The following is a 19,207-nucleotide window of genomic DNA, read 5'->3' as shown; positions in this document are numbered from 1 at the left end:
CAAATAGGCAATAATAGTGCCAAATAGGCAATAATAGTGTCAAATAGGCAATAATGGTGTCAAATAGGCAATAATCGTGTCAAATAGGCAATAATGGTGTCAAATAGGCAATAATCGTGTCAAATGGGCAATAATCGTGTCAAATAGGCAATAATAGTGTCAAATAGGCAATAATAGTGTCAAATAGGCAATAATCGTGTCAAATAGGCAATAATAGTGTAAAATAGGCAATAATAGTATCAAATAGGCAATAATAGTGTAAAATAGGCAATAATAGTGTCAAATATGTAATAATAGTGTAAAATAGGCAATAATAGTGCAACACAAATGTGTTACTTGCACAAATAAGGCACTATTTTTGGAGCTGGGTCTGATAACAGGCGACCTCATTCTCTAAACCTGCCAGACAATAACCATCTCAAACCAGAAAGGATGTGGAGAGGATGTCACCACTAGTGGGACAGTCTAGGACCAGAGGTCACAGCCTCAGAACAATAGGACGTTCCTTTAGGAAGGAGATGAGGAGGAATTTCCTTAGTCAGAGGGCGGTGAATCTGTGGAATTCTTTGCCACAGTCAGCTGTGAAGGCCACAAGTCAATGGATATTTTTTTAATGCAGTGATTGATTGATTCTTGATTAGTGCGGGTGTCAGGGGTTATGGGGAGAAGGCAGGAGAATGGGGTTGAGAGTGAGAGAGAGACCAGCCATAGATAGACACAAAATGCGGGAGTAACTCAGCGGGACCGGCATCATCTCTGGAGAGAAGATATGGGTGACTTTTCGGGTTGAGCCTGAAGAAGGGTCTCGACCCGAAACGTCACCCATTCCTTCTCTCCAGAGATGCTGCCTGTCCCGCTGAGTTACTCCAGCATTTTGTATCTATCTTCTATTTAAACCAGCGTCTGTGCAGTTCCTTCCCACACCGTTTAGATAGTTCACCAGGCTTGGCTTTCTTGGTTGAGAGCTTATCCTGGTGTTATAGCGCTAGTTCTTTGTGTTTTAATTGTAATTTAATTCCTGTGTCGTAAATGTCTCTTGACCTTTTTCAGTGAGATCTTGCTGTGGTCCCTGGCTCCTCCTGTCAGCGCAGTCAGTGCCTTATTGTCTGCGAAGTGAGCGCTGGAGGGGAGCCCTGGTGTACTGCAGAGCTGAGGAAAAGCATGACATCATTCCCTAAACAACGCCGAACAGATCATTTGCAAGGCACTGCTTGCAAAACACAGACTCTCTCCTGTCAATTTCTGCACCGCGATAGAGAAAACAATAATCACCCATCCGTCAGTCCCGCACAAGGTTGGTATTTAATAAACAACGTGTGGGTGAGATATTTCATTTTCTCCTCACATCCATCCGCAGCTCAGATGCATTGTGTTTTAAATGCGGGTTACCGTGGTTATACCAGAGAGAAGGACACACTCACACACACACACACATACACACACACACACTCACTCACACTCACACACACACACACACACTCACACACACACACTCACACACACACACACTCACACACACACACACACACACACACACACACACACACACACACACACACACACACACACACACACACACACACACACACACACACACACACACACACACACACACACACACTCACACACACACACACACTCACACACACACACACGCGCACACAGACACACACACACACACACACACACTCACACTCTCACACACACACACATACACACACACATGTACACACACACACACACAGACGCAGACACACACCTCACACACACTCGCACATACACTCACACACACGCATGCACACACACATATACACACATGCACACACACACATATATACACACACATACATGCACACCCATATGTACACATACACACACATTCACACACACATATACACAGACACACATACATACACACATACATATATACACACACATACACACACACAGATATACACACACATATACACAGATATACACACACAGATATACACACACACATACACACGCACCCACATGCACACACACACAACACGTGTATACACACACAAACACGTATACACTCGCACATAGATATACACACACACACACTTATACACACATATTCACATACACACAAAACACTTATGCACACACACACATGCACACACATACACAAACACACACACACACATACACACATACACACACACACACACACATACACACACACACACACACACACACACATATACACACACACACACACACACACACACATACACACACATACACATACACACACACACACACACACACACACACACACACACACACACACACACACACACACACACACACACACACATATATATATACACACACACTCACACACTCATCCACACAACACGACAGCAGCTTGCCACCAAGATTTGTATCTGACCCGCAATAAGAGAGCAAAAACAAAAGGTGAGACAATCTTTGCAATAGCTTCATGAAGCGCCGCGCTGTCACATTCTGTTTGACCGGTAGAAATCCTTATTATTAATCTGAGTTCGGGTGACCGCAAGTTAAAATGTAATTGTAGTCAGTGCTTGCAAATTCTGGAGGCATTGATCAGTTGCATAAAAAGTGCATCGTGTAGAGATTGTAACATTGTAATGTTGTCAATTTATTGTCTTATGTTAATATATATATATATATATATGTATGTGTGTGTGTGTGTATTATATGGGTATGCTTATTTATATATATATATATATATACATATTTATATATGTGTGTGTTATATATATATATATATATATATACAGACATTGTAATGCTATTCATCTTATTGTCTCGTGTTTATTTATATAGTGCACAGTACACATATATTATTTTATAACGTTCAAATATTTAAAACACTCTGTTTGCAAAGGTAATTTCAAAATGAATAATATAATATCTATGGTTATCTGTGGTTATAAAATCACAATAGTATTATTAACACAATACATATATTACATCACACACAGTATATGTAGATGCACACATATATATTTTATATACATATATATATATAAGCACATACATATATACACACACACACATATATATATCACAGATCTATTAATTATTTTTTAAATCATTGCACAGTCGTTGTATATATATATGTGTGTGTGTGTGTGTGTGTGTGTGTGTGTGTGTGTGTGTGTGTGTGTGTGTGTGTGTGTGTGTGTGTGTGTGTGTGTGTGTGTGTGTGTGTGTGTGTGTATGCATATGTGTGAGTGTATATATATATATGTATGTATATATGTGTGTATGTATATATGTGTGTGTGTATATATGTGCGTGTATATATGTGTGTGTATATAAGTGAGTATGTTTCTGGATATGTTTGTGTGTATGCATCTATCTATCTATCTATCTATCTATCTATCTATCTATCTATCTATCTATCTATCTATCTATCTATCTATCTATCTATCTATCTATCTATCTATCTATCTATCTATCTATCTATCTATCTATCTATCTATCTATAACGACTGCCCAAAGGTGATTTAAAAAATAATCAATAGATCTGTGAGATATATATATGTGTGTGTATCTATATATACTGTATACGTGTGTGCTTGTATATATATATATATATATATATATATATGTTTAAGAAAGAACTGCAGATGCAGAAAAATGGAAGGTAGACAAAACAGCTGGAGAAACTCAGCGGGTGAGGCAGCATCTATGGAGAGAGGAATAGGTGACGTTTCGGGTCGAGACCCTTCTCCTATCCCTTCGCTCCATAAATACTGCCCCACCCGCTGAGTTTCTCCAGCATTTGTTGATTACCTATATATATATATATATATACGCGTGTGATTTTAATATATGCATTGTGTGAACTTATAACATCACAGATAACATTACATATACATGATAGATATTCTGTTATTCATTTTGAAACCAACCACCTTTGCAGACAGACTGTTTGAAACATTGAACGAACGACGTTATAAAATATTATGTGCGCTGTGTACCTGAATATCTCAGGTGTGCCTGAGGTAGAGGGTAGATTTTGGAGAGCTTGTTGTAATATGTAGAATCGTTTAGACAGGATCGGGCAAAAGGACGCCAGATATTTATTTCCCTCTCCGAGGGGGTGATGGATGCTAGTGCCTTTCACTGGCGACGGTCTGTGAATGCGAAGCAGAGAATGGGAAGGTGCATGCGTGTAAGCGTGTGCAAGATGTTGGCCGGCTCGCATTTCGCAGGGCTGTGGATTCTGTGTCAATGCCAGCTAGCTGGCATCATTTGTGCAGTTTTACACCGACGATAGACAAAAGAAATGCTGGAGTAACTCAGCGGGACGGGCAGCATCTCTGGATCCCTTCTTCACAACTTCACCCATTCCTTCTCTCCACAGATTCCGCCTGTTCCCACTGAGTTACGCCAGCATTTTTGTGTCAATCTTTGCTGGAAATTGAGCCATTTATCGGGGAGATTCAAATGCATTCAAATTCACAGAAGGGTCTGAAATGGTGGAAGGGAATTATGTGTGGTGCTGGCAGCGGTGAATAAAGTCAGGATTAGTACTAATCACATCCGCTGTGGTGGCCAGGATAGTCAATATTTGTAAGGCAGAGATAGATAGATAGATTCTTGATTTGAACGGGATGTCATGGGGTTATGGGGAAAGGATAGGAGAATTGGATTAGGAGGCAGAGATCAGTCTGATCATGATTGAATGGCGGAGCGGACTCGATGGGCCGAATGGCCTCATTCTACTCCTATCACTTCTGACCCTTATGAGGGCAAACCCTGGCAGGTCACAGGCGAAGTATATGGAGGAACTGCAGACGCTGGTTTAATATGAAGATAGACACAAAGTGCTGGAGTAACTCAACGAGACAGGCAGCATCTCTGGAGAAAATGGATGGGTGACGTTTCGAGTCTGAAGGAGGGTTCAGACCCGAAAATTCACCTGTTCCCTTCTCTCCAGAGATGCTGCCTGTCCCGCTGAGTTACTCCAGCATTTTGTGTCTATCTTAGGTAATAGGTGAAGACAGGCCAGTGTTCACCTGTTGTTCTGCCCCTCCTCTCTTCCAGCTTTCGTTCCTTCCCCCTACCTGCCCCCCCACCCCATCCCAGCCCCCCTCATCACCCCCCCCCCCCCCCCTCCCCCCACCCCCCCCCACCCCCCCCCCCCCCCCCCCCCCCCCCCCCCCCCCTATCCCACCCCCCCATCACACCCCCACCCCACCCCCCCCCCTCACACACACCCCCCCCCCCCCCACCCCACCCCCCCCCCCTCAACATACCCCCTCATCCCACCCCCCCCCCCCCCCTCTCACCACACCCCCACCCCACCCATACCCCCCCCCTCATCTCAGCCCCACCCCCCCATCCCACCCTCCCATCATCATACCCCCCACCCACCCCCCCCCCCCCCCCCATCCCATCCCCCCCCCCTCATCACACCCCCCCTCACCCCCCTCCCCCCCTACCCCCCTCCCACCCCCCCATCACACCACCCCCCCCCCCCCCTCATCACACCCACCCCACCCATACCTCCCTCATCACAGCCCACCCCCCCACCCCATCCCCTGCCCCCGTTAGCCCCCCCTCACCCCCCACCCCCCCCCCATATATAATCAACCTGAAGAAGGGTCCCGACTGGAAACGTCACCCACCCATGTCCCCCACAAAGATGCTGCCTGACCTGCTGAGTTGGTGTGCTGGCCAGTGTCTGTCGCTTGGCTAATATCACAAAAATAGCTGCTCTTCTCACTGACACATCAAGGTTGTTTTTGGAGCTAGCTGTAACCCGCGCTGTTCCCCACAGAACCGCGATTATACTTCACTATCTTTCACTACAAGCGCTTTGGGAGTTTGTGACAGGCCCTATCACGTGATAGGAGCAGAATTAGGCCATTCAGCCCATCAAGTTACCCTGCCTTGATGGGCCGAATGGCCTAATTCTACTCCTATCACTTATGACCTTATGACCTCTGGGCAGGGCCAAAGAGGAACCATGGGACAATGATAGATCCTGGAGTTAGCACCTGATGGGCCGAATGGCCTAATTCTGCTTCTATGTGGTATGACTTATGAGCTTAAACTAATCTTGATCCCTTCTGAACAATGGTAACTGGAGACTTCCTTCATCCGCAGGTTCCGATGGCTGGAGACAAGGAGCTGGTGAAGGCCTTGGATGCCGACCAACTGGCGGCCATGTTGGAGAAAGGGACGGAGCAGGTCCTGGTCATTGACTGCCGCCCCCTGGCCGACTACAACCTCCTGCACGTGCTCGGTGCCATCAATGTCTGCACCTCCACCATGGTCGAGGGGCAAGATTGGCTCGCCCGTCTCCTGCTGCCCCAATCTCCGGTAATCCCTTCCTCATCCCTGCTCCCCGCTGCAGCCCCATTCCTGACTGGGGTTGTCCATAGTCCTGAGGAAGGGGGTGGGGTTCATACAGGCAATTCGGCCCACTAAATCCGTGCCGACCATCAACCACCCATTTACTCAAATCCTACACTAATCCCATTCTTCCCACATTCCCAGTATCAACCAATCGATCGATCAATCGGTCAGTCGATCCATCGATCCATCGTTCAATAAATAAATAAATCAATTAATCAATCAATCAAATCGATAATTGATCAACCCATCGATCAATCAATAAATAAATAAATCAATTGATCAATCAGTCAATCAAACAATCAAATCGATAATTGATCAACCCATTGATCGATCAATAAATAAATCAATCAATTGATCAATCAGTCAATAAATCAATCAAATCGATAATTGATCAACCGATCAACCGATCGATCGATCAATAAATAAATCAATCAATTGATCAATCAGTCACTCAATCAATCAAATCGATAATTGATCAACCGATCGATCGATCAATAAATAAATAAATCAATTGATCAATCAGTCAATCAATCAATCAAATCGATAATTGATCAACCGATCGATCGATCAATAAATAAATCAATCAATTGATCAATCAGTCAATCAATCAATCAAATCGATAATTGATCAACCGATCGATCGATCAATAAATAAATCAATCAATTGATCAATCAGTCAATCAATCAATCAAATCGATAATTGATCAACCCATCGATCGATCAATAAATAAATCAATCAATTGAACAACCAGTCAATCAAACAGTCAACCAATCAATCAATCATTCAATTGTAGGAAGGAACTGCAGATGCTGATTTACACTGAACATAGACACAAAATGATGGAGTAACTCAGTGGGACAGGCAGCATCTCTGGAGAGAAGGAATAGGTGACATTTCGGGTTGAGACCCTTCTTCAGACTCTGGTCTGAATAGTCTGAAGAAGGGTCTCAACCCAAAACGTCACCCATTCCTTCTCTCCAGAGATGCTGCCTGTCCCACTGAGTTACTCCATCATTTTGTGTCTATCTTCGATTTTTCCAGCATCTGCAATTCCTTCTTCAACACTAATAAAAGTCAACGTAATTATTATACCACTGTGCCGCTAACTTTGGGCTGGTGTTAATTTCTGTCTGATCATTCTACAGATGGAAAGAAAGGAACTGGTATTCTACGACCAGGAAACAGATGATGTCCAGGCCCCCGTGCCAGTCGGCACCCTCAACCATCTCCTCAGGGAGGTGAACCACTTCAGCAATGTGTATTTCCTTAAAGGTACATGTCCTGATTCAAAGGGAAAGTCTCACGCTCAGAACCGGTCCAACAAACCTGTCTGAAAGACCTAGTGTGTCGGAAGGAATTGCAGATAGGTGCTGGTTTAAATTGGAGATAGACACAAAAAGCTGGAGTAACTCAGCGGGACAGTCAGCATCTCTGGAGAGACGGAATGGGTGACGTCCCGGGTTCTTTCAGACGCTTGGACCAGTCTGATGAAGGGTCTCGACCCAAAACGTCACCTATTCCTTTCCTCCAGAGATGCTGCCTGACCCACTGAGTTACTCCAGCATTTTGTGTCTATCTTCAATGTGAAACACCTTACACATCTCCGCAATGGTTCTCATCTGACCTGAGACCTTTGGGTATTTTTAGAGCAGACATTGACAGATACTTGATTATAATGGGTGTCAAAGGTTACAGGGAGAAGGCAGGAGAATGGGGTTGAAAGAGAAAGATAGATCAGCCTAGGTTGAATGGCGGAACAGATTCGATGGGCTGAATGGCCTAATTCTGCTCCAGTGGCTTATGAACGTCTGAGAATCTCTTTCGCTTGCTGGGTCTGTCTTATGAATCATGACTTATGAACTTAGGGTGGCACGGTGGCGCAGCGGTAGAGTTGCTGCCTCACAGCGCCAGAGGCCCGGGTTCGATCCTGACCACAGGTGCTGTCTGTACGGAGTTTGTACGTTCTCCCCGTGACCTGCGTGGGTTTTCTCTGGGTGCTCAGGTTTCCTCCCACACTCCAAAGATGTGCAGGTTTGTAGGTTAATTGGCTTTGATTGTAATTTGTCCCTTGAGTGTGTGTAGGAAGACAGTGTTAGTGTGCGGGGATCGCTGGTCGGCGCGGACTCGGTGAGCCGAAGGGCCTGTTTCCATGCTGTATCTCTAAACTAAACTAAACTAAGCTGATGCTGAAGCTGCCTGTTCCCCTTCCTCTGCCCTGCTGTGAACTGTGGTGTTGTTATTTTACAGGGGGCTTTGCGGAATTCTCCTCATGCTTTCCCAGCCTGTGTGAAGGGAGGACTCCGCGCCTGGGCTGCAGTTTCTCACAGCCCTGCCTGTCCACTACTGACCTGGGCCCCACTCAGATCCTGCCCTGCTTCTACCTGGGCTCCCAGACCGACGTCCTCAATAAGGTTGGTACAGCTCAGAGGCACGCCAGTGTAGCTCTGGCACAGAGGCACGCCAGTGTAGCTCTGGCACAGAGGCACGCAGTGTAGCTCTGGCACAGAGGCACAGAGGCACGCCAGTGTAGCTCTGCCACAGATCAATGCTTGTGTGTACAATAGCTCTGGCACAGAGGCACGCAGTGTATACAGCAGCTCTGGCACAGAGGCACGCCAGTGTAGCTCTGGCACAGAGGCACGCCTGTGTAGCTCTGGCACAGAGGCAGGCAGTGTAGCTCTGGCACAGAGGCACGCCAGTGTAGCTCTGGCACAGAGGCACGCAGTGTATACAGCTCTGGCACAGAAGCACGCCAGTGTAGCTCTGGCACAGAGGCACGCCAGTGTAGCTCTGGCACAGAGGCACGCCAGTGTAGCTCTGGCACAGAGGCACGCCAGTGTAGCTCTGGCACAGAGGTACGCCAGTGTAGCTCTGGCACAGAGGCACGCCAGTGTAGCTCTGGCACAGAGGCACGCCAGTGTAGCTCTGGCACAGAAGAGTGAAAACACACACCTCCAGATTCAGGGACAGTTTCTTCCCAGCTGTTATCAGGCAGCTGAACCATCCCACCACAACCAGAGAGCAGTGCTGAACTACTATCTACCTCATTGGTGACCCTCGGACTATCCTTGATCGGGCTTTGCTGACTTTACCTTGCACTAAACGTTATACCCTTAGCATGTATCTGTACACTGTAAACGGCTCGATTGTAATCATGTATTGTCTTTCCGCTGACTGGTTAGCACGCAACAAAAGCTTTTCACTGTACCTCGGTACACGTGTCAATAAACTAAACAGATTTTCTTTTCCCTGCAGGATCTAATGGTTCAGAACAGGATCACACACATCCTGAACGTGAGCAGCAACTGTCCGAAGCCTGCCTTCATCCCGGACAGTCACTTCCTGAGGATCCCAGTCAACGACAGCTACTGTGACAGCCTCCTCCCCTGGCTGAACAAGTCGGTGGAATTTATAGGTAGGTTGAACCCAGAATGTGTAGGAAGGAACTGCAGATGCTGGTTTAATTGTAATTGTAATTGTAATTGTAAATCTTTATTGTCATTTCCTGAGTATTCGCATACTCAGAGGAAACAAAAAAACGTTTCTCAACCAGTGTCCGTACGGTTTTCGTTACAAAATAAATAGCAATTAAAATTAAAAATACAGTCATGAACAATTTAACCCTCTAATAACATTCAATAACATTCAACAGCCGTTCCGACCGGCAGTGGCACAACAGTGGCTCTGCTGCAGTGTGGGGGGTTTGTGCGCGATACTTGGCAGGGGGGAAAGTTCATTTAACAGTCTTATAGCCTGCGGGAAGAAGCTGAGGAGCATCCTGCTGGTTTTGCAGCTGATGCTCCTGTACCTCTTCCCAGATGGGAGGATGGTGAAAAAGTCATGTGATGGGTGGTAAGGGTCTGAAGATAGACACAAAATGCTGGAGTAACTCAGCGGGACAGGCAGCGTCTCTGGAGAGAAGGAATGGGTGACATTCTGAAGAAGAGTCTCGACCCAAAACTTCACCCATTCCTTCTCTCCAGAGATGCACCCTGTCCCGCTGAGTTGCTTCAGCTTTTGTATATATATATATATATATATATATATATATACACACACACACATACATACATATTTATGTGTGTGTATTTGGGAGTATGTGTATGTATGATAAGATGTTCTTTCAGGAAGGAGATGAGGAGAAATCTCTTTAGTCAAAGGGTGGGGAATCTGTGGAATTCTGTGGAGGCCAAGTCAGTGGATATTGTTAAGGCAGAGATAGATAGATTCTTGATTAGTGTGGGTGTCAGAGGTTACGGGGAGAAGGCAGGAGAATGGGGTTAGGAGGGAGAGATAGATCAGCCATGATTGAATGGCAGAGTAGACTTGATGGGCCGAATGGCCTAATTCTATTCCTATTACTTGTATACACACACTGAACTTTCTCTCTCATTTATTATACTTTTCACAATGTACTATGTTTACATGTTCTGTTAAGCTGCTGCAAGAAAGAGCTTCTTTGTTTTATCTGGGACACATGACAATCAAACACTGTGGTGGACAAAAATGCTGGAGGAACTCAGCGGGTGAGGCAGCATCTATGGAGAGAAGGAATAGGCGACGTTTCGGGTCGAGATCCTAGGGTCTTGAAGGTAGACTAAATGCTGGAGGAACTCAGCGGGTGAGGCAGCATCTATGGAGAGAAGGAATAGGCGACATTTCAGGTCGAGACCCTGGGGTCTTGAAGGTAGACTAAATGCTGGAGGAACTCAGCGGGTGAGGCAGCATCTATGGAGAGAAGGAATAGGCGACATTTCAGGTCCTCCATAGATGCTGCCTCACCCGCTGAGTTCCTCCAGCATTTTTGTCCACCTTCGATTTTTCCAGCATCTGCAGTTCGTTCTTAAGCATGAAACACTCTGGACTCTGAGCTGTCCTTTTTCTTTCCTGCTCACCGCTGGTTGCGTTCTTTGTGTTTGTTCCTACAGACAAGGTGCGTGCGACGCATTGCCGGATTCTAGTCCACTGCTTGGCCGGCATCTCACGATCCGCGGCCATAGCAATTGCTTACGTCATGAGGACAATGGACTTGCCATTGGATGATGCCTACAGGTATGAACCTGGGGAGTGAGATCTTGTGTAAGAGGGATGGCGTTTAGTTTAGTTTAGAGATACAGCGTGGAAACAGGCCCTTCGGCCCACCGAGTCCGTGCCGACCAGCGATGCCCGCACACTAACGATTATCATTAATAACATATATTATATAACACATTAACATTATCGCCCCCCCTCACACACCCACCCCCACATCAGTCTCAACCCGAAACGTCACCTATTCCTTCGCTCCATAGATGCTGCCTCACCCGCTGGGTTTCTCCAGCATTTTTTGTCTACCTTCGATTTTTCCAGCATCTGCAGTTCTTTCTTAAAAACCCGCACATTTACACTACCCTACCCCACACACACACACACACACACACACACACGAGGGACAATTTTTAAATTTTTTTTACAACACATACACCAATTGTGGGGGGAAACCGAAGCTCTGGGAGAAAAGGTCCACGCAGGTCACGGGGAGAAGGTACAAACTCCGTACAGACAGCGCCCGTAGTCGGGATCGAACCCGGGTCTCCGGTGCTGCTTTCACTGCAAGACAGCAACTCTACCACTGCCCCACCGTGACCGCTCTATGTTCAATGTGTGGATATGCAATGATTGGAGGAATATGAATCACGCAAAGGCAGAGATTAGTTTAAATTGACAATATCTTCGGCACTAACATTACACTGTTCTATTCTGAGGAGTTCATTGCCGCAAACGGCTGTGGAAGGCGGCACTGGGTATCTTTATGGCAGAGATAGATAGATTCTTGATTAGTGTGGGTGTCAGGGGTTATGGGGAGAAGGCAGGAGAATGGGGTTAGGAGGGAGAGACAGATCAGCCATGATTCGATGGGCCGAGTGGCCTAATTCTGCTCCTATGACATATGAACTTGTGGATTTACTATGTTCTACGTTATTTTAATGCAAGTGTACATCGCTCGGTGTAGTTTAACATGATCCCTACATCCACCAGGTACGTGAAAGATCGCAGACCCACAATATCTCCCAACTTCAACTTCCTGGGCCAGTTAGTGGAGTACGAGAAGACTATCCAAGTCCATGCTTGTGCGCAGGTGACCCAACTCCACCTTGAACCAGCAGATGCCCCAGGAGGAGTGGACAGATCGCAGTCCGGCACCAGCGAAGGGCCGAATGATGACCGTCAGATGCTGATCCCTGGCCTTCCAGACGAATGTCCGGCCGAGCTGGACAATGGCACCCGCCAGCCAGCCAGGAGGTGTGAGGATGGCAGCCCGGAGCTGGCAGCCCTGGGCCTTGGCGTGGCCAACCTGCGCCTCTCGCCAGGGCGTGCGGCCCATGCCAGCTGCATGAAGTGGTCCTTCTCGCTGGACGTGAAGGCTGCCTATCCATCAGTCCCACCCGCCGGCTGCTGCCCCCGGACCCCGCTATCCGCGGAGACGGCCCCCGCCCCCAAACTGCTGGGGCTCGGCGGCAAGCTGGCGGCCGGCACCTTCAACCCCTTCGCTCTGCTGTTCGGCAGTGGCAGGAGGGGGCGCGGGGGGAAGGAGGACCACCCGCCCAGGGGAGGAGGAGTAGGGAGCGCCGCCCAGACGCTGAGGCCCCAGCGGAGGCTCAGGGGACATCCCCCTCCCGCTGGCCCGGACCATGGGCGCGCTCGGACATCCTGCCCCTCTCGCAAGGAGGACGGCATCCCCGGTGGTCCCAGGTTGTCGATGACGCTGCCCATTCCCAATGACATTGCCCAGCCTAAGTCCCCGCTCCTCAATTACAACATGTGCCTGCTGAATGTACGCACCAAGAGGACAGAACTCTCCCTGTTTGACCACCCGTTCAGCGGGCCCATCAAAGGCAGCCATGTCACGGGGAACACCGCCATCTACGCTGAAAACATGGTGAAGTCATAATCCCACCTCACCGTCTCTCCAAGATGGCTTCCCCCAAGAGGCGAACAAGATGGCTTCCCCCAAGAGGCGAACAAGATGGCTTCCCCCAAGAGGCGAACAAGATGGCTTCCCCCAAGAGGAGCCGCCAGCTCTCACTTTCGTTGACTTTGCCATGGGTCGCGAGCTGGTACAAATGTCCCCATCCCCCTCTCCCCCCTCTCCCTCAGTGACCTTAGGATGACTTTCGAGCAAACCTCTCCTGAAGCAGGGGAACGCCAGCGTGCCACACTTACCCTCAGAAGCTGGTGGGCACTTGCGTGAAGATGGAACACGCACGCACACACACACACACACACACACACACACACACACGGGAACGTGGCAAACAGGCCCAAAGGCTTTTTCCCTTGCTCACCAGCATTAAAAATTGACATTTTTGAGGGGAGAAAGGAAAAAAAAATTTGCAATTAGGACCAAAACCATTGGGAAGGGTGTCGGGATGGAGAAAAGTGTTCAGAATTCCTGGGGGCCCCCAGGAAAAAAAGAGCTTCAAGCTAAAACTATTTCCAGGGGTGACGGTGAGATCTGAAACCCAGTGATCTGGTTTTTTTATTGAGCGCTGGGCTGCTGAAGTTTGTGAATACTGAAGGACTTTAGGTAACTCTACGTGGAACTCAATGAGGATACCTTTGCTGCTAAGACACAGGGAATGTCCTCAATGGACACAAGTGAACCGCTGAAACCGACAGAAGCTTTGACTTTTAACTGAACGCTACTCCTGGCGGAATTTGAGTGATTGTGTGCAATGCAGTCTTGACACACGGTTCGCAGAGCCAGCCCAAGTTTGGTCTATTCCTCCAGATGCTAGGTTGCACATGGCCTTTGGAGGTAGCAGGCTTCGATGGGGCGAATGGCCTCTGTTCTTTTGTCTTTATACAGCTGGGAAGGAGGGTGTGGGTGGAGGGGTGTGTATCTGGTCAGTGTGTGAAGCCACGAATGATACGTGTTAGTTCGGAATGATCGTGTTATTTGATTTGGTGTTAGCTTAGACTTCTGGCTCCGTGTTCTCGAATGGGGTAACGTTGTCTTGCGTTGATGACTGATTGAAGGGGTGAATCATTCCCTGACTTCCAATGGGCAAAAATTAACGAGCTACATCTTACACCTACAGTACCTTCATTTCTCCAGCTTCTAAATTTGAAACTGTTAGTTTTGTTTAGTTAAGTGTGGTTACAGGCCCTTCGGCCCACCGGGTTCGTGCCGACCGGCGATCATACTAGCACTATCCTACACACACACACACTGGGGGTAATTTATAATCTTTGCCAAGGGCGATTAACCTACGAAGTTGCACGCCTTTGGAGGATGGGAGGAAACCGGAGCACCCAGAGATCCTGACAAACAATTGGCTGTAGTTCTCACAAGGAACAAGGCACATCCTCAAAGCCAGAGTAGGAGTGCGGCCTTGCACTCAAGGCCCAGTTGCCTTGAGCCTGGGATTGTTTGATGGGCCAGTATAGAGCACAAGTTATAGTAGAAATCAGGCCATTTGGCCCTTCGAGTCTACTCCGCCATTCAATCATGGCTGATCTCTGCCTCCGAATCCCATTTTCCTCCCCATAACCCTTGACACCCGTTCTATCTCTATCTCTGCCTTAAAGATATCCGCTGACTTGGCCTCCACAGCCCTCTGTGGCAATGAGTTCCACCTCTGACTAAAGAAGTTCCTCCTCACCTCCTTTCTAAGAGAGCGCCCTTTAATTCTGAGGCTGTGACCTCTGGTCCCATACTCTCTCACCAGTGGAAACATCCTCTCCACATCCAGTCTATCCAGGCCTTTCATTATTCTGTAAGTTTCAATGAGGTCCCCCCCCCCTCAGCCTTCTAAACTCCAGTGAGTAGAGGCCCAGTGCCGACAAACGCTCATCATATGCTAACCCACTCATTCCTGAGATCATTCTTGGAAACCCTCTCCAGGCCCAGCACATCCTACCTCAGATATGGGGCCCAAGCTGCGGCCTCTCAGCACCAGAGACCCCGGATCCGTCCTGACTTGAGTTGCTGCCTGGGTGGAGTTTGCACGTTTCCCCTATGGCCCACGTGGGTTTCCTCCAAGTGCTCTGGTTTCCACCCACACACCAAAGACAGGCAGGTTTGTAGGTGAACCGGCCCTCTTGTGTGTAGGGAGTGGACGCGAAAGTGTGATAAAATGGAACTCGCGTGAATGGGTGATCGGTGGTGGGTGCGGACTCCATGGGCCGAAGGGCGTGAATTCCACGCTGCGTCTCTAAACTAAACGAGTTTAGAGAAATTTGCAGATGAAGTCATCATGTTGAGCACAAACATTGTGGGCTGAAGGGCCTGTTCCCGTGCTGTACTGTTCTATGTTCTCAATTATAGAGGCGAGCTTGACCTCGCATTTAACTAATCTACGATGCATTGGAGCAGCATGTGTGGCGCTTATTTTGCATGAAGATTGTTGTCATGGTTTCTTACCTAAATGTTAATTAAAAATGTTCTCGCTTTCTATTGATGGATTTCCTTTCGTGTTTCTGATTTCATCAATGGGATGAAAAGCGGAATTTCCACATGTTCCCTCAATGTAATTCATGGAATTATTCCTTCAATGCATTCTCTCCACGAAGAAGGTGTTTTTGTACGACCCATGAGATTCCTAGCTAGCGATCTTTTCAACGTTGCCCTCCCTGGCGTCTTTGAACCCAGTCCTGCCTTTCCCACCTTCCCTCGTCGAAACCAGGAGTTCTTTTGCCGAAACCTCTTCCCAAACCTTAGTGCACAGATGTGACTATCACAAGCTAAGCAAGCAGTTCAGCTCCTTCCTCAACTGCTGTGTCCTTACAGAGGGCAGTAGGGTGGAGCCGCTGCCTCCAACAGCGCCAGGGACCCGGGATCAATCCTGACCTCGGGTGCTGTCCGTGTGGAGTTGGCACGTTCTTCCGGTGACTGACTGAGTTTCCTCCATTTTCCTCCCACTTTCCAAAGACGCGCGGGTTTGTAGGTTAATTGGCCCTCTGTAAAATCGCCCCTAGTGGATGAGCAAGTGGGATAACATGGAACTGGTGTGAACCAGTGATCGATGGTCAGCATAGACTTGGTGGGCCGAAGGGCCTGTTTCCGTAACATCTCCAAACTAAAAAGACAACTCCGTTGTTAGGCCTGGAGTCACATCTAAACTAGACTAGGTAAGTCACTGTCGACTTCCTTCCCTGAAGGCCATTAATGAACGGCAGAGATTATTGAATAATAATTCAGTCATTTTGATATCATCACAACTGCATTTTTAAATTTTAGATTCATTTGATGACGGTACTTGAATTCCCCAGAGTATGGATTTGAACTTGTGTTGCTAGATGCCACCTAGTAACATATCCATGATACCACCATGTCCTGCCTGTGGATTGAGTTTTTTCAAACGGATCTTGTCCCATTAGCTGCAGGGATTCCCCCATTTCCCAATGTTCCTGATTCTTTCCTGAACTGCTCAGAGATTGGAAGGGAAATCTCATTTCAGCTCCAGTGCGATGAAGATTGTTTCACCAAGAACCTCTGATGGTCGAGACTCTGGCACTGACCCAACATGTCTCCATAGAAGTCAATGTCAACTCAATGCACTGGCATGCGCCCCCTCAGTAAAGAATGTGTTTCTTATTGATATTTTGTATTTGGTATTGAAGGTCTCTGGTATTTTTTTAAACTTCTATTGAAGTATTTAAATAAAGTGAATTTGTCTGAAACTGAGTTCCATCTCCCTCTGTATCATGAAACCCATTCAGGGTACAGGGATCTCAAGTGTCTAGTTTGCAATGGAACAGTGATATTCTCACCTGCTGCAGTGGTGGAGGCTGGTTCTCTGGATACCTTCAAGAGAGAGCTAGATAGGGCTCTTAAAGATAGCGGAGTCAGGGGATATGGGGAGAATCTGTGGAATCCATTGCCACAGAAGGCTGTGGAGGCTGATTGGAGATGATCAGCCATGATCACATTGAAGGGCCGAAGGTCAAGTCAAGTCAAGTTTATTCGTCACAAACACATACGAGATGTGCAGTGAAATGAAAAGTGGCAATGCTTGCAGATTTGTGCAAAAAACTACAAAACAGAATGGAACACAATCACATATCCACATATTACACATTTGTGGGAGGAAAAATAAGAAAAAACAGCAATTTTAAAAAGACACCACACAACAGTAATGGCCTACTCCTGCACCTATTGCCTATTGTCGCTTCCTTTTCTTCAGAGATGCTGCCTGACCCACTGAGTTACTCCAGCATTTTGTGTCTATCCTCGGTGTAAACCAGCATCTGCAGTTCTTTCCTGCACATTTTGTCTGTCGACAGAATGTCATTTTGAGAAGCTAAGGCATTCCAGCCATTTTGTGAAGAGCTTTTGATTATCCAATGAATATATAAATAGAGTTTTATTTTTACTTGTCACGGATCACACTGGTGACTCTGAAGGATATGGGCCAATACTGTTGTATATTCCTCAACGACTTCCTCTGGCAGCTCATTCCATATACCCACCACCCACAGGGAAAAAGTTGTCCCTCTGGTTTCTATCAAAACTTGACCCTCTCATCTTAAACTTATGTCCCCTGGTTCTTGATTTCGTTAACCTGGGAAAAAAACAGTGCATTTACCGTATCTACAGTATTTTCTTCATGATTATTATACACCTCTATAAGATCTGTGCTTCTACGAATAAAGTTAGTTTTGTTAGTTAGTTTATTGATTTTGCCTTTTGCTCTGGTATTTAATTGGCTGATCTATCTCTCCCTCCTAACCCCATTCTCCTGCCTTCTCCCCATAACCCCTGACACCCGTACTAATCAAAAATCCATCTATCTCTGCTTTAAAAATATCCACTGACTTGGCCTCCACAGCCTTCTGTGGCAATGGATTCCACAGATTCACCACCCTCTGACTAAAGAAATTCCTCCTCATCTCCTTCCTAAAGGAACATCCTTTCATTCTGAGGCTACCCACATGCCGTAAGTAATCTTCGAGTCTGTCCCTGGACCCAGTGGCGGACTGGCCAGGGTGTCAGCTTGTCCGATGGCAAGTGGGCCCCTGATGAAGTGATAGCAAGTGATGGCAAGTGGGCCCCTGTTAAATGATAGCATTGTAGTTGTGGGTGGGCCCCCTTTGTCTCCTGGCAACCAATATTTTTAGACCCAGTCCGCTACTGCCTGGACCCACATGACGTGCGCGATCTACGAGCAGTCTCCCACCACCCGCCGTTACAACCCTCGACCACCACAGCACTGATTTACACACTGCATCTCAGCCTTGTGATATGATATGATATGCCATTTATTGTCACTATACATGTACAGTGAAACTGAAAGCTGCTCGTACTCAGTGCATACATACAATTTAGCACATAAAACAAGAAACAGAAAAAACAAAAAACAGAAGGGAGATTGGGGGTGGGGGGGGAATAGGTGCACAAATTCTGCGGCGCTACATACATATATACATATATACAGATGGAAGTCCGTGTTGGGCGGTGTAGTCAGTGCATGTGTGAATTTGAATTTATAGTAGATATAATTCTCGGAAAGCAACTATTCCTGAGTCTGTTTGTCCTGGATTTGATGCACCTATAGCGCCTTCCAGAGGGCAGCAGGTCGAACAGTCCAAACGCAGGATGGGAGCTGTCTTTGATGATCTTCTTTGCCCTGCTAAGGCAGCGGGAGGTGTAGATGTCCACACAAAACACAAAAAATTGTGTGCGCAGAGCTGCATACAGTCCATCTCATGCATGCACCTCCGACGAAATCAGTCGGCGAGTGTGGTCGACGAGCGTTGAAAAACTGATTCCTGAAAGCCCTTTCAAAGCGTTTCGCTAATCGCCAGAGCGTCCATTCGATCCACATATGTAGCTTTC

The 19,207-nt window shown here is 47.1% G+C and overlaps 1 protein-coding gene across 1 annotated transcript; it reads left to right on the top strand.

The window, feature by feature from the left end:
* Positions 1-2,365: 2,365 nt before the first annotated feature.
* On the top strand, positions 2,366-17,052 carry LOC129713961 (dual specificity protein phosphatase 8-like). Its single transcript, XM_055663381.1, has 7 exons — positions 2,366-2,448; positions 6,136-6,351; positions 7,533-7,659; positions 8,635-8,798; positions 9,643-9,802; positions 11,316-11,439; positions 12,406-17,052. Exons 2-7 carry the CDS (start codon positions 6,142-6,144, stop codon positions 13,316-13,318), a joined length of 1,698 nt encoding a protein of 565 aa, XP_055519356.1. The 5' UTR covers positions 2,366-2,448; positions 6,136-6,141; the 3' UTR covers positions 13,319-17,052.
* The last annotated feature ends 2,155 nt before the right edge of the window (positions 17,053-19,207 follow it).

The sequence above is a fragment of the Leucoraja erinacea genome, chromosome 37, assembly GCF_028641065.1.
Source record: "Leucoraja erinacea ecotype New England chromosome 37, Leri_hhj_1, whole genome shotgun sequence".
NCBI lineage: Eukaryota > Metazoa > Chordata > Chondrichthyes > Rajiformes > Rajidae > Leucoraja > Leucoraja erinaceus.
This window is presented reverse-complemented; position numbering and strand designations above follow the sequence as displayed.